The 14,087-nt window shown below is 39.3% G+C and overlaps 1 protein-coding gene across 4 annotated transcripts in view; it reads left to right on the top strand.

Moving 5' to 3' along the window:
* Window positions 1–14,087, top strand: part of MAP2K5 (mitogen-activated protein kinase kinase 5) — a 268,034-nt gene that overhangs the window by 18,470 nt on the left and 235,477 nt on the right. For all 4 annotated transcript variants that reach the window (XM_032175733.2, XM_058427173.1, XM_058427172.1 and 1 more), the window contains exon 3: window positions 2,367–2,434. In XM_032175733.2, coding sequence (XP_032031624.1) covers window positions 2,367–2,434 — 68 coding nt within the window. The remainder of the gene's footprint in view (window positions 1–2,366; window positions 2,435–14,087) is intronic.

Here is a 14,087-nt window from a genome sequence, read left to right as displayed (position 1 = left end):
TTTTTTAATAAATTATAAGAAGGGTTTTCACGCGTTTTACCAAAATATAAGCACTTGCCCACCCTATGTGAACAATACCTTATTTAGGTCTTGGGTATATTGAAATTCAAATATAAGCAGTCTCTTTTTAACCATCATCTCTATAGCTAGCTTAGTTGCAGAAATGAGATTTATTTAAAAAAACTACTTTATTCAGGCTGGAAATTGTTTTTATGCCAAGTTCAGGACTTCATAAAGAACAAATCAGTTTAGCCTACATTTAAAGAGAATTTGACCTGGTTTTAAAGCAAAAATGTAAAGTGCTTTCATGTGTGGTGATATGTAACATTATATCATTTGTACTCTGTTTTTTCCTGTCTCCTGCATTTTTAAGAAAACTTTCACCTTAACCTTGAAAGTATTAGTTTCTAGAACCTATGTATAGAGAGACTCCTTGCTTCTCTTTCTACAGCTAGAATGGCATTTCTCCCCCAATTTGGCTCTAGAGATTCTGTATCTAAAGTGAATGAAAGAATATGTGTGTAACATCTCTCAGGACTGTGCCTTCTTCATTACTGAAAGTGACCAGTGTATGCCTTTTACTCTGAAAACAGGCAACTCTTGATAGCAGAATACTAGTAATGACTCTCCTAGATTTAGACAGTGTGATCTTGATGATGCCGATTCACATTGAGTTGGGGAACTCTGCAGCAGTGAACCAGGATCCAGAAACAAGTGCTTGGAAAGAAAACAAGGGCTTGGAAAGAGTGAGAGCTATGGGTCACTGAACAGGACTGGTCCAAGTGCTGGTTTCGATCATGCTATCAGATTGCTGTTGGCCACTGAAGAGATAAAGGGAGAAAGTATTTTGCTTGAAAATATGCTAATTGTGAAAGAACACAAGCTTCCTCCTAGGGTCCCCATAGCCTAGTCACCAAGCAGGGGGATATCCTTGGAACTACAGCCAGACAGGAGGGAAGACGCACTGACTTGTGGTAGGGGAAGATCCCTGTGTTGAACTGAACTCCCTCTGTACTTTCAGTAAGCGTCCCCTGACCATGTTGGGCAAGCTTATTCTCTTCATGAAGAGAGATTTGTCTGAGGTTCTCCAGGCTTGGGATCAGAACAGTCTTTCTATATGATCAAATCAGCAATTATATGCCCAAGAGTGAACAAAAATAATAATAATTACAATTGTTAACACCAGAACTGAGGCATCCTGCTGAGAGCCTGCCCCTTCCAAGTTGTCCCCTTGGGAGGCTCTGTATGTTGCTCCAGACGTTTTTGGCATTTCTGTCAACTGTGCATTTAAGTCTACTACATAGGCTGTCCTCACTGTTGACAAATCTTTATAGAAGGATGAATAGTTAACTATATATTTAGAAATAGCCATAAGTCATTCTTAGACATGCTTGGCAGATGGTGTGGGTAAGTGATCAGGCCAACAATTTCACTTTGGGTTAAAAATGAGATTTAATATTCTCACATAGTCTATCTTCAGGTTTTTAAAGCAGTTTTGAAGAGATATTTCAAAAACTACTTTGAATAAGAGAAGTATCATGAAATAAATACATTATTTCTAGATGTGGCCTCTGATGATACTTACTCAAATTTACACATTCTGGTTATGTAGTTTGTGAAGTCTTGTCCTCCAGCCTTAAGACTTAAATTATTTCAAAATAGCATGAATAGCATTTGAAGCTTACTATGGCTGGAGAGTATGCAAAACAAGTGAAACTGTTCAGAAAAAGAGCTGCTAAATAGAATGGGGGAGACCTGTATTAGAGCTGCTTTACAAGTTAACCTTGCACTAGGCCTAGGTTCTCCTGTGGAAAGAGAATAATGATAATGATGTTCATGTCATAGGTTTGTTATGAGGTTTTCAAGGAGGTATTGCATATGAAGCATAGATCACAGTGCCTCATGTATTGTAGTGTTCAATAAGTGTTAGCCATTTTTATCATGCTGTTGTGAGATGATAGATTGCCTGGGAGAGAGGAAGAATGGAGAAATTGGGATATGGTGCTGTTTGGGAGATTTAAAAAGTATGGATAGTAGAACAAGACTGGCCTCTCGTTGGTTTTTAGTTCCGCTGATCAAACCTGTTTTGTCATACTCCAGTTATATTTACTTTAACCTAGAGATATGTTGTGAATGACATGAGCAATATTTTAATTTTCTGCTATCCCTAAAAGAAAGTTTTATATTGAGATTCTGATCATATTCCAAATAGAAAACAAAACAACAAACTAATAATGTCAACATCCCCCCAAAATGTGGTGTTGAGGATTAGAATATCACATTGTAATAAACCATTTATATTATGTTCCCTTTGTGCATTAAACAAATGCACACCTTATCATTTGCATTATGTTGCTTTTAAACAGATGAAGATGAAGATGGTGATCGAATTACAGTGAGAAGTGATGAGGAAATGAAGGCAATGCTGTCATATGTAAGTATACGAGAAATGAGGACTATTTTTTAAAATGTTAACATGATTGAGGATGCTGTTTCTTGGGCATAGTGAAGACAAGTAAATAAATCACAGTTGTCATACATTTTTCTATATAATAGGTAAAGGTTTCAAGGATTTCCGTATGTGAAAGTTAAGGGCATTATTTTCAAAAGGCAGTTACTGATCATACCATAAACATTAAGAATAATGCATCTTAATGACTTTTGCATTAGGTATGGTGCAGACTAAATGGACTATCAATTTCCTGTATTTTTTATGCAGTACTTAAAGTAACGGCTCATTAAAAATGAACCCCTGGGCTCTAAAAAATTTTTCAAAATCTACTTTCAACTGGAGATCTCTCTCACCCTTCCAGACTATAGTTACAATGTAGCTGCAGGCTTAATATGGATACACGATTTAAAGATGTACACTTGGTTATTTATGCACTACCCATAATACTCCCACTGAAAATGAACTACAGGGTTACTTACTGAATCAGAGTGATCTGAATATATTCTGAAACGACTTTTCTTTTGTGTTTAAAATTTTACTGCAAATCTGCATCAACAGTCGTCTGATACTGAAGTAAACAAGAGAAAAGGGCATATTTCTAAAGCTTCAATACTAAGCTTGAAAAATTCAGCTATCATGAGGAGACATAGGTTACCTGAGTCTTGATTTGAGCCTTCCTCTCAAGTTTTGTTTTATTATATCTGGGTCTGTAATCTGTTTACAAAACCTTTTCCAGTGGCCTGGTAGAAAGAACATTGGACTGGAAGTCAGGAGACCTTAGGTCTACTGTGGTTTCTTGGCCCTAGGCAAATCACTTAACCTTTCAGTGCTGTAACTGCCTCATCTGTCAATTGTGGATAATAATACTTGTCCTTTATACTGCACAGGGCCATTGTAATGATCAAATGGGAGAATAGATGTGAAAGCCCTTTGAAAAGTTAAACGTTCTATACAAATGCAAATGATGGAATCATTTGGAATCATGTGGAAATGATGGAATCGGGGCTCTTGCTTTTCATTGAGACCCTAATCTTAGTCAACAGTTAGGTTGTAGGTTTTTGATAGACTTCAGCTTCAGCCAGGATATTGTTTCATTGTAATGAAAACTGTAAACTGTCTGTATGGGTTTCCACCAATAGTTTTAATTTAGGATAGGAGAATAGAGAACAAGAAGGATAGGATGATTAACAGGGCATTGCATTCCAACCAGCACAGAATAGGAAAAGTCAATTTCCCATTGACTTCCCATTAACTTATGTGAGAGTCTTTGTGTACTGAGAATTTAGAGCTGGGCTCATCAGTACCTTGAAAGGCGGAGTAGGATTGTCTGCTGAAAAGGTCTAGCACTGGTATTGATAGATTGGCTAACTCTCCTGAGAATGTGACATGCTTATTTTTAGAAAACCCACACACACACAGATGGGTTCTAATTTTCTCATGCATGTCCATTGCAGAGAACTGACATCAATATACTTTCATTATGTATTCAACTTAACCACATGCAAAAGATATGTACTTTTGGGTATGATCTTACAAATTGTGCTTTTTGAAAATGTTAGTGGGTGTGATCACAGTGATAATAATAATGATGATTTCCATTTCTAAGCTACTGCTATATACAAAATGCTTGAGGTATTTAATTTTTTTAGTTTTAATAATCACTCTGTAAGACAGATATTATCATCCTTATTTTTTAGATGAGGAAGCTGTGGTTAAGAGAGAAGCCCAAGGTCTTAGAGCTAGTATGAGTGTGAATATGGAATTTAAGTTCAGTTTCTTTTCATGCCCAAGCTGTTGCTCATTTACTGTTTTACACTGTCTCTCCCCCATCTTCCTCTTTGCGGGATCTTTTTATGTCATCACTGTTATTTTTTTTTTCTCCGAGATGGAGTCTTGCTCTGACACCCAGGCTGGAGTGCAGTGGTGCCATCTTGGCTCACTGCAACCTCTGTCTCCCGTGTTCGAGCAATTCTCCTGCCTCAGCCTCCTGAGTAACTGGGATTACAGGCACCCACCACCATGCCTGGCTAATTTTTGTATTTTTAGTAGAGACAGGGTTTCATCATATTGGCCAGGCTGATCTCAAACTCCTGACCCTGTGATCCACCTGCCTCAGCTTCCATAGTGCTGGGATTACAGGCGTGAGCCACTGCGCCCAGCCTATCATCATCATTATTAAATTCTGAATAATTTGGGTTTATATAGTACCTTAGTTGTGATTTCTGCACCATATATTCCTTACAGCATATGCTTATTTTCTCAAATGCAGTGTTTAATTATTTTTGTGTTGTAGGAAAATATGATTACATAATCTTACATTACATGTCCTTTGTTTAAAAGTTTCTGAGATTTCTTGGGTCCACTTTTTTTTGTCTGAATAAAAGTCATCTATCTCATTGATGAGCTAATTTAAAAAAGTTTTTTGTGGAGATGGGGTCTTGCTTTGTTGTCCAGGTTGGTCTCAAACTCCTGGCCTCAAGTGGTCCTCCTGCCTCAGCCTCCCAAAGTGTTGGAATTACAGGCGTGAGCCAAGGTGCCTGGCCAGGTTGGCTGTCATTTTGATCGGTCTTGGTTCTTATCGTTGAAATTTAAGGAGAACCATTTGGACCTAACCTTACAGTAGGTTTTGGTTGGTAGTCCTCTTGAGTACCAGCATGTTCCTACAAATTTGCATTGGTCTTTATTTTGTAGGTTCAATTTGGCTCTGAAGTTTGAGTCCAGGATTTGGTATAAAGGCATAGGGAAGATACTGACAGATTACCACTTTTTTATTGTTTTTTACAAAAAGCTTTTTTTTTCTTTTGTTTTTGGTTTTGTTTTGTTTTTGAGATGAAGTCTCACTCTGTTGCCTAGGCTGGAGTGCAGTAGCCTGATCTCGGCTCACTGCAACCTCCGCCTCCTGGGTTCAAGTGATTCTCATGCCTCAGCCTCCCAGGTAGCTGGGATTACAGGCGCCCACCACCATGCCCAGCTAACTTTTGTACTTTTTGGTAGAGATGGGATTTCGCGATATCGGCCAGGCTGGTCTCGAGCTCCTGATCTCAAGTGATCCGCTCACCTTGGCCTCCCAAAGTGCTGGGATTACAGGCATGAGCCACCACACCTGGCCAAAAGAGCTTAGTTTTTCATATAGAATTCCGTAAACCTATGGTCACCTTAGTATTTCTTTAAAAGCCATATGTGGGAAAGCAAAAATAGAGGCACTTTTACCATTAGTCCTTTAATCATTCTTTTTCATTGATTACAAAGGTTAAGTAAATAAACAGCCTATATCTCTGCATAAGAGTAAAAACAAATTTGCAACCTCTGAGTTGAAACTTGAAGAATTACTTTTTCCCCCTCTTGGATGCAAGCATTTTCTGGCTTTGGGCCAGTACAAGTGTACATTTTTATCAGTAATTTAAATAGATTTTTGTATTAGACCTGAAAATGTTGCCTTTTTAATTGAAAACTTATCAATTATTTAAATTGCTAGCAGCCTGAGGCTGTTAATTTTATGAGTGCCATAATAATGGCATACAGTGGTTTTTGATACATGTGACACATGGAATATTATATTATGGTAAGGATTTGTCATGACAATAGGTTGTTGTGTGCTGTTAAATAATAACCAACATATTAAACCAAAGTCTGTTGACACATTAGTACCATTTTATGTAAGTTATTTAGAAGTTGTATTCTTTTCTTCATTAGATATATTTTTAAGAGATAATGAGAAGAAAACAAAGCTATAATAAATTGTCTTTTAAGAAAATGTAATTTGGTCTCCAAGGAGATATTTAATGTATTGAAAGAATTCAGCAGCCAAGTGTTATTACAGCACCATTGTGATAGCTGCTCTGTGTTTTGTTATGAGTTTGTGTTAATCAACAATCTGTTTTTATAGCATAGTTTCTTGTAAGTTATGTTTTTAGAATATTCCACTTCTGGGATCATGGCTTTTCCTCTGACACTATTGCATCTTTTTAATTCCTCCATAAAGTATTTTTTTAATTAGAATTTGAAATGCTTTATTAGAAAAAAAATACGACCTACATATTCTGAAAACTAAATACCTGATCATTGCTAATTAAATATTCCCTTAATGTAGTTTAAATTTTGTTGTTGTTCTCGTTTCCTCCTCTCATTTTCTAGAAAGATTGAAAATAGCGTGCTGCTTTTTTCCTTTCATTTTTTTGTGTCTGTTGTCTGGTAGTTCTATGGAGGCCCAGTTCTAGGAGGGGATTATTTTACTGTTAACCTCTTCTTTTGGGTGACCTTTCATTGAGAAATTCAGCCAATACATCTTGCTTTTGTAAATAGATTTATATTTGTTTCTGCTAAATCCTGTGTCTAGAGATTTATTACACCTGGTTCTCTTAATATTGAGAGCCTTGTGTGAGTGGAACACAGTATTAACAAAAATAATTTTCATCATTTTGTCTGTTCTCCCTCTTTATATCATTTTTTCCCACATTGCCAGAAGAGTATGGCATATATTTTACTGTAATGCCTCCCATTATGAGACCTTGTATTATATTCAGTACAAGAGTCCTTGTATTTAAGTGAAGTGTAAGTATTCCCTTTGGTGTATTTGACCACCGTGTACCTTGTTAGACGTTGAGTACTATGAGGGAAAAATGCGTTTTGACCTGTGGAGCACCTTATAAATTGGGATATGATTGGCTTTATCCTAGTATACATAACTTGGAGATTGCCTCTAAAATCATGCAGTTACTCAAGTAGAGTTGGAAGGTAACCACAGAGGTTTTGTTCAACTCTGTCATTTTACAAATAAGGACATTGAGGCCCACAGAGAGTAGAAGATTCAGATATCAGTTGGAAGTCACATGGCTAATTAAAGGGAAGGCCTGGATACAGACTCTCAGTCTCTTTGCTCCTGGTTGTTTTAAATAAGGTTTTTGTTTTGGTATCTATTATAGTCCTGCTCAGCTTTGCAAATACTGCTTTTTCCTGAGTGTAAAAAATAATACTTATTACCAAAATGTCACTGTACTTGAGTTTGTAGAGAAATGTAAAAAATACTCTGTTGGCTGGGTGCAGTGGCTCACTCTTGTAATCCCAGCACTTTGGGAGGCTGAGGCGGGCAGATCATGAGGTCAGGAGATCGTGACCATCTTGACTAACACTGTGAAACCCCATTTCTACTAAAAATACAAAAAATTAGCCGGGCGTGGTGGCATGCGCCTGTAGTCCCAGCTACTCGGGAGGCTGAGGCAGGAGAATTGCTTGAACCCGGGAGGCAGAGGTTGCAGTGAGCCCAGATCGCACCACAGTACTCCAGCCTGGGCGACAGAGCAAGACTCTGTCTCAAAAAAAACAAAACAACACAAAACTCTGTGGGCATCTGAAGGTTTAAAGGTTTTGTCCTTACCTACAAGGCTGTGTTTTACCTTGTTTACCAAATTTGTTGTCCATTTAGAAGTTGAATATTTAATAGCATCAGGGCCTTAGCTATTAGGAAGTTTTCTTTAAAGAACAAAGAGGTTGGAAGCTCATTTTCCACATAGTACTTTCAAACATGCTGCATATTAAATAGGTTCTACTTTGAACTTAACTTTGCAGGTGGCAAAATCAGTTCAGCTTTCAATGAGTTGTTAGTCCCCTAATTCAATGCAATTTATCCAAACAACTGATTACACAGTATATTCTTCAGGCAAGGTGGAGAAATGGTGAAAAGAATGAGAAAGGGAAACTGAAGGAAATAAATTGTTTTGGGAATTTGTTTATTTACTCAAATAATGACATGCTCCAAGCTGTAAGTAAAGTTTTTGTTTTGTTTTCTTATCCTAGTCAAAAAAGAAAACTTTTTTCCAGAGACAGATTATTTTAATTCTCTTCTCTGTGTTGTTTGGAACCTTTGGATGCCTTTGAAATAGTGATAAAAGTGTAGTGACCTCTTTTAGCCCCTATTGTGATCTATCTTGGAGCCTGTTTGGTAGCAAGGAGCAGGAGCATATTCAAGTTTGCATCAGAACGAGGGATTTATTATGTGGCTCTTGGAAGCAAAGGAAAAGATAAGCACGAGCAGGCCTCAGTCTTGGTGGCACCGGGGCACTCTGGGGACCACTGGAATAGGAGGTTTGGACCACCAACCTTTTGTCATTTATATGGCTCTGCTCCCAGTTCAGTTCCATCTCTGTGGAGGGTTCCGCTTAGCCTATTTATAACAAAATGTCTCATTTGGCTTGCTGTCTGCATGGCCTGATAGTCCTGTTTTATTTAAGTGGCAGGTTCCCTGAAGCTACTATTAAAACTTCTACTTTAAGAGAAATAGCAGAATTGCTACAGCCTAAAAATCAGGTGAAAGGTCAGTGTGGACACTACCTCAAGCTAACCAAGGTAATAACTCTGAAAGTTTCAGCTGAGAGAATCCCATAAATTTTGGGCCTGTTGCTGAATACAAATTTAAACTCCTGCCAACACATATTACCTTAAACTTAGCCAATTTGAATTTCATCTGCTATTGGCTGCCCAAACTTCTATTAAGACCATCTGGAGCTCCTTAAAGTCCTTTATGGTTTTATCCAAATGGTGTTATCATTAAACTTGGCCAATTTGCTGTCATTTTCACTTTCAAGTCATTAATAAATACATCTGTCCAATAACATGAGCCTATAAATAGGGCCCAGAGTTGGTCCCTGTTGACCTTCGCATTGTGATTTTCTTTCTCATCATCTAATCAATCTGTGACCATATGTGAACCCTCGGTCGAGTCTTTTAAGGAAGGACCCTCGGTCGAGTCTTTTAAGGAAGAACTTGTACACATTGTAGTCTCCTCATGACAGGAGCAATGAGTTATTGAGGATTCAGAGCCTGAAGCCAGGTAAGTAAATGTAGCTATTAATTTGGTATTCAAAATAGATTGGCTTCATATGTTATTTTTGACCACTGGGGCAGTTGTGTGCTTTGTGAGAGGTCAGCATCATAAAGAAAAAGCCTCTTAATGTAAAGTATGAGAAATAATTGAAAGAAGGAGTAACTGATGACACATCTGAGTAGAGTTATAATTGAATTTGTAGCCATTTGATAGAGTTAAGATGGTTGCGTTCTTCACTGGGAAAACTAATAAATTAACTATGGACTGCAAATAATTGGTTATTTTATTGATTATTGCTGTAATTACTGACTGAGCTACATATAATAGGGTATACTTGCAGTATTGACAACAGGAATTTGAAAATTTTATCATTAGTATGAAAAAAACAGCATAAGTATTCCTTATAAGTGAAATACCGTACCAATTATGTTGTCTGTTAGGCATGCTAAGGAGAGTTTTGAGAAACTGTCTGGTTATAAATGTATGGAAGAATAATAAGTAGGCCTGGTATCCCCTCTGTACGTGAGACTTGCTGCTGAATAAGTTGGAAGGTATGACCAATGAGAGTTGTTGCTATGTCTATATCAGTTCCTCTCTGGATTCTTCCTGTAAACATTTGTGCCGTGTCTGTAATGTGCTAGGCACTATATGGCAGTGATTTCTCAGGTTTTTGAAGGCATAGTCCGTTTTGAAAATCTGTGGGAAGTTGTTTATTTTTGTCCCCCAGAAAATTCACATAATGCAGCATTTCACCAGCTTCAAGGATCTCCTAAAGCCCATATAGATCCCAGGTTAATACCTCTGGCATAAGAGGAAATAAAATATACAAGGCATGGTTCTTGCCCTTGTTGAGCTTCCAAAAGAGAAACGGTGTTCCCCATAATACCCATTTACTTTATTATTTATAGTACTGTAGTAATTGAGGGAAGAGAGGGGATACTGACTCAACCTCAATAAACCAGTTAAATTCTATCACTGTACTTTGTCCAGATATCTCAGTGGCCTTGTTTTGTGGTTTCTGTGTCACCCTATTGTTGCGAACATGTTTCTTCTATGTACTCTTACTTGGAAATGAGAGATTCAAGGCACCATTTCCTATTTCAAGATTTTTTTTTCAAGTACTTTTTAAGAAGGTTTCCCATATACCAGCTCCTTTAATTTTGATCTTCTTAACATCTTTATAAGGTCAGCAAGGTAGGTTTTTTCCCCATTTTTACAGCAGAAGATACAGAGGCATAAACAATTGTGTGCCTTTCTTGAGGTCACACAGCTAGTCAATAGAGAGCTGGGGCCTGAGGTCACTCACTTGCTGGTTTGTTTCCTCATTCATCCAATCAGTTTTTCATGTAGCAAATGTTTATTGGATATCAGTTCTCTGGCCAAGTGCTATGCAAGGTGGTGGGGGTGCAGTGAGCATACAGTTCATGCCCTCCAGGAGCTCATGGTCCAGTCAGGGAGATTAACAAAAAAGGAAACAGAGTTCAGTGTGGGAAGACAAGAAAAACTCATAATTACCAAGCGGAGTGATAAATGATATAATACACCTAAGCATTAGGTGCTCCATAAGCACAAGAAGTGTCTAATTTAGCTTTGGGGACCAAGAAGGCTTCCTGAAGAGGGCAGTGTCCAGGTGGAGTAAGTTAGGACAAGGGGACTAGGAAGGATGTTTGGGGCAGAAAGAACAGTGTGTTTAAAGAATGCCTGGTGAGTCAGTAGGAGCTGCCTGTGATTCAGTCTGTATGGACAGTGACGGGGGAGAGGGTGGGAGATGGGGCTTGGAGGAAGGTGGGTTAGACCATGGAGGGCCTTAGTTTGAGGGAACAGAGAAGTGACATGATCATATCTCATATTGTCAGAGGCATTTGAGCCATAGCAACTCTGTATTAATCAGTTTTCATACTGTTATTGGAAAGGGGTCCCAATCCAGACCCTAAGAGAGAGTTCTTGGATCTTGTGCAAGAAAGAATTCAGGGTGAGTCCACAGTGCAAAGTGAAAGTAAGTTAATTAAGCAAGTAAAGTGGTGAAAGAATAGCTACTCACTCCATAGAGTAGGACATTCCCAAAAGTAGGAGGATGAATGTGCCCACCCTAAGTATGATGTTTGTTTATGTATAGGATAAAAAAGGATCATGGGGAGATGTGCTCTGCTACAAGGGTTTGTGATAAAGGATTCATTTTCTTAATTACTATATTTTGCAAGAATTGATATTATCTTTCTTTTTTTTTTTTTTTTTTGAGACGGATTCTTGCTCTGTTGCCCAGGCTGGAGTGCAGTGGTTCGATCTCGGCTCACTGCAAACTCACTTCCCGGATTCAAGCGATTCTCCTGCCTCAACCTCCTGAGTAGTTGGGACTACAGGCACCCGCCACCACGCCCAGCTAAGTTTTGTATTTTTAGTAGAGACGGGGTTTCACCATATTGGCCAGGCTGGTCTCGAACTCCTGACCTTGTGATCTGCCTGCCTCGGCCTGCCAAAGTGCTGGGATTACAGGCATGAGCCACCGTGCCTGGCCTGATATTATTATGTTTAAAGCAAAATTAGGAATGTTTCTGTTCTCAAGATATTAGGATATCAGGACATTCCTGAATCTGGGTATGTTTAGTAAACGTTATCAATCTGTTCCCTTAATCATAAACAGCTAGAGCCTAGGAATACCTAACTTCTTGGGAATGTAGCCCGGGAAGTCCCAGCCTCATTTTTTCTAGCCCTCGCTCAGGATGGAGTTGCTGTGATTCAAATGCCTCTAACAACATTGCTATAAAGAGCTGTTTGAGACTGGGTAATTTATAAAGAAAAGAGGTTTAATTGACACAGTTCTGCATGGCTTGGGAGGCCTCAGGAAACTTACAATCATGGCAGAAGACAAAGGGGAAGCAAGTACTTTCTTCACAGGGTGGCAGGAGAGACAGTTGGGTAGAGGGTGGGGCGGGAGCTGCCACACATTTTTAAACCATCAGATCTCGTGAGAATCCACTCACTTTCATGAGAACAGCAAGGGGGAAATCCACCCCCATGATCCAGTCATCTCTCACTGGACCCCTACTCCAATTCGACATGAGATTTGTGGGCGGGGACACAAATCCAAACCATATCAGACTCCATCTTGAATAGAAGCTGGGTAAAATGAGGCTGAGACCTGCTGGGCTGCAGCCCCAGGAAGTTAGGCATTCTTAATTACAGGATGTTTAGAGTTAAGGGAACAGATTAATAGCGTTTACCAAACAGACTCAGGACTTAACAGACCCAGGAAATGTCCTGATGTCCTGGTATCTTAGGAACAAAAGCATTCTGAGTTTTACCTTAAAGATAATATCTTTACATAATAATATCTTCTTGTGGAAGGCAGTAGTTACACAAAGATGAACAATCCTGTGTCACCAGCCCTTGTAGTGCAGCGCATCTCCTCCATATGGTTTTTTGCTTTGTTATCTTACATATAAACAAGCATTGTATCTAAGGTGGATGTGTTCCTCCTCTTACTTTTGAGAACACCCAGCTCTGACTGGGTTTATTGGTGGAGCCATTCTTTTATTCCTTTACTTTCTTAATAAAGTTGCTTTCACTTTACTCTGTAGAATCACCCCAAAATTCTTGCACAACATCCAAGAACCCTCTCTTGGGGTATGGATAAGGATCCCTTTCTGATAACAGTATTTCTCAAGAGTGGCTTGGGGTAAAGAATCTATGAAGCATGGAAGCCACTTAGGGGGCTGTTCCCTGTGAAAGACAATGGTGGTCACAGGACTGGTGAGAAGTTAACAGATTTGAGAAGTGGGGAGGATGTCAAGTTAATAAAATTTAGTAGGCCGGGCATGGTGGTTCACGCCTGTAATCCCAGCACTTTGGGTGCCCAGGCGGGTGGATCACGTGAGGTCAGGAGTTTGAGACCAGCTTGGCCAACGTGGTGAAACCCCATCTCTACTAAAAATACAAAAATTAGCTAGGCATGGTGGTGGGCACTTGTAGTATCAGCTACTCAGGAGGCTGAGGCAGGAGAATCACTTGAACCCAGGAGGCGGAAGTTGTATTGAGCCAGGATTGCACCATTGCACTCCAGCCTGGGTGACAGAGCAAGACTCCGTCTCAAAAAAACAAAATAAGGCGAGGGGCGGTGGCTCACATCTGTAATCCCAGCACTTTGGGAGGCCGAGGTGGGCAAATCACGAGGTAAAGAGATCGAGACCATCCTGGCCAACATGGGGAAGCCCCCTCTCTACTAAAAATACAAAAATTAGCTGGGCATGGTGGCAGGTGCCTGTAGTCCCAGCTACTCAGGAGGCTGAGACAGGAGAATCATTTGAACCTGGGAGGTGGAGGTTGCAGTGAGCTGAGATTGTACCACTGCACTCCAGTCTGGGCAACAGAGTGAGACTCCATCTCAAAAAATAATAATAATAATAAAATAAAATAAAATTTAGTGATTGAATATGGGGGAGAAGAGAAGAGAGATGGTTTGGATTACTTCCAGATTTCTGGTTTGGGAAACAGGGTCATAGTGATGGTATTTCCTGAGACCATAAACCCAGGCAGCAGAAGACAGGTCTAGGGTCTGATAGGGGATAGGAGAGGAAATCAGTTTTGGACCTGTTGAGTTGGAGGAGGCTCTGCACAATCAACTGGTTATGTTTCAGAACTTAGGAGAGAAGTCTGGGCTGGAAATAAAGATTTGTGATTCATCAGCTCCTAATTAGTCTCAGTGATTCCTCTGGTAGTTGAAACTTTGAAGTGGCTGAAGTAACTCAAGGAGAGTGTAAAATGAGAAGGTTAATGAAAAACAGTGGGGGAAAATCCTGCACTTACAGGAAACCGAAT

This window comes from Hylobates moloch, unplaced genomic scaffold (genome assembly GCF_009828535.3).
Source record: "Hylobates moloch isolate HMO894 unplaced genomic scaffold, HMol_V3 SCAFFOLD_14, whole genome shotgun sequence".
NCBI classification, from domain to species: Eukaryota; Metazoa; Chordata; class Mammalia; order Primates; family Hylobatidae; genus Hylobates; species Hylobates moloch.
The sequence above is the reverse complement of the archived record's forward strand: the minus strand, read 5'-3'. Positions and strand labels throughout refer to the sequence as shown.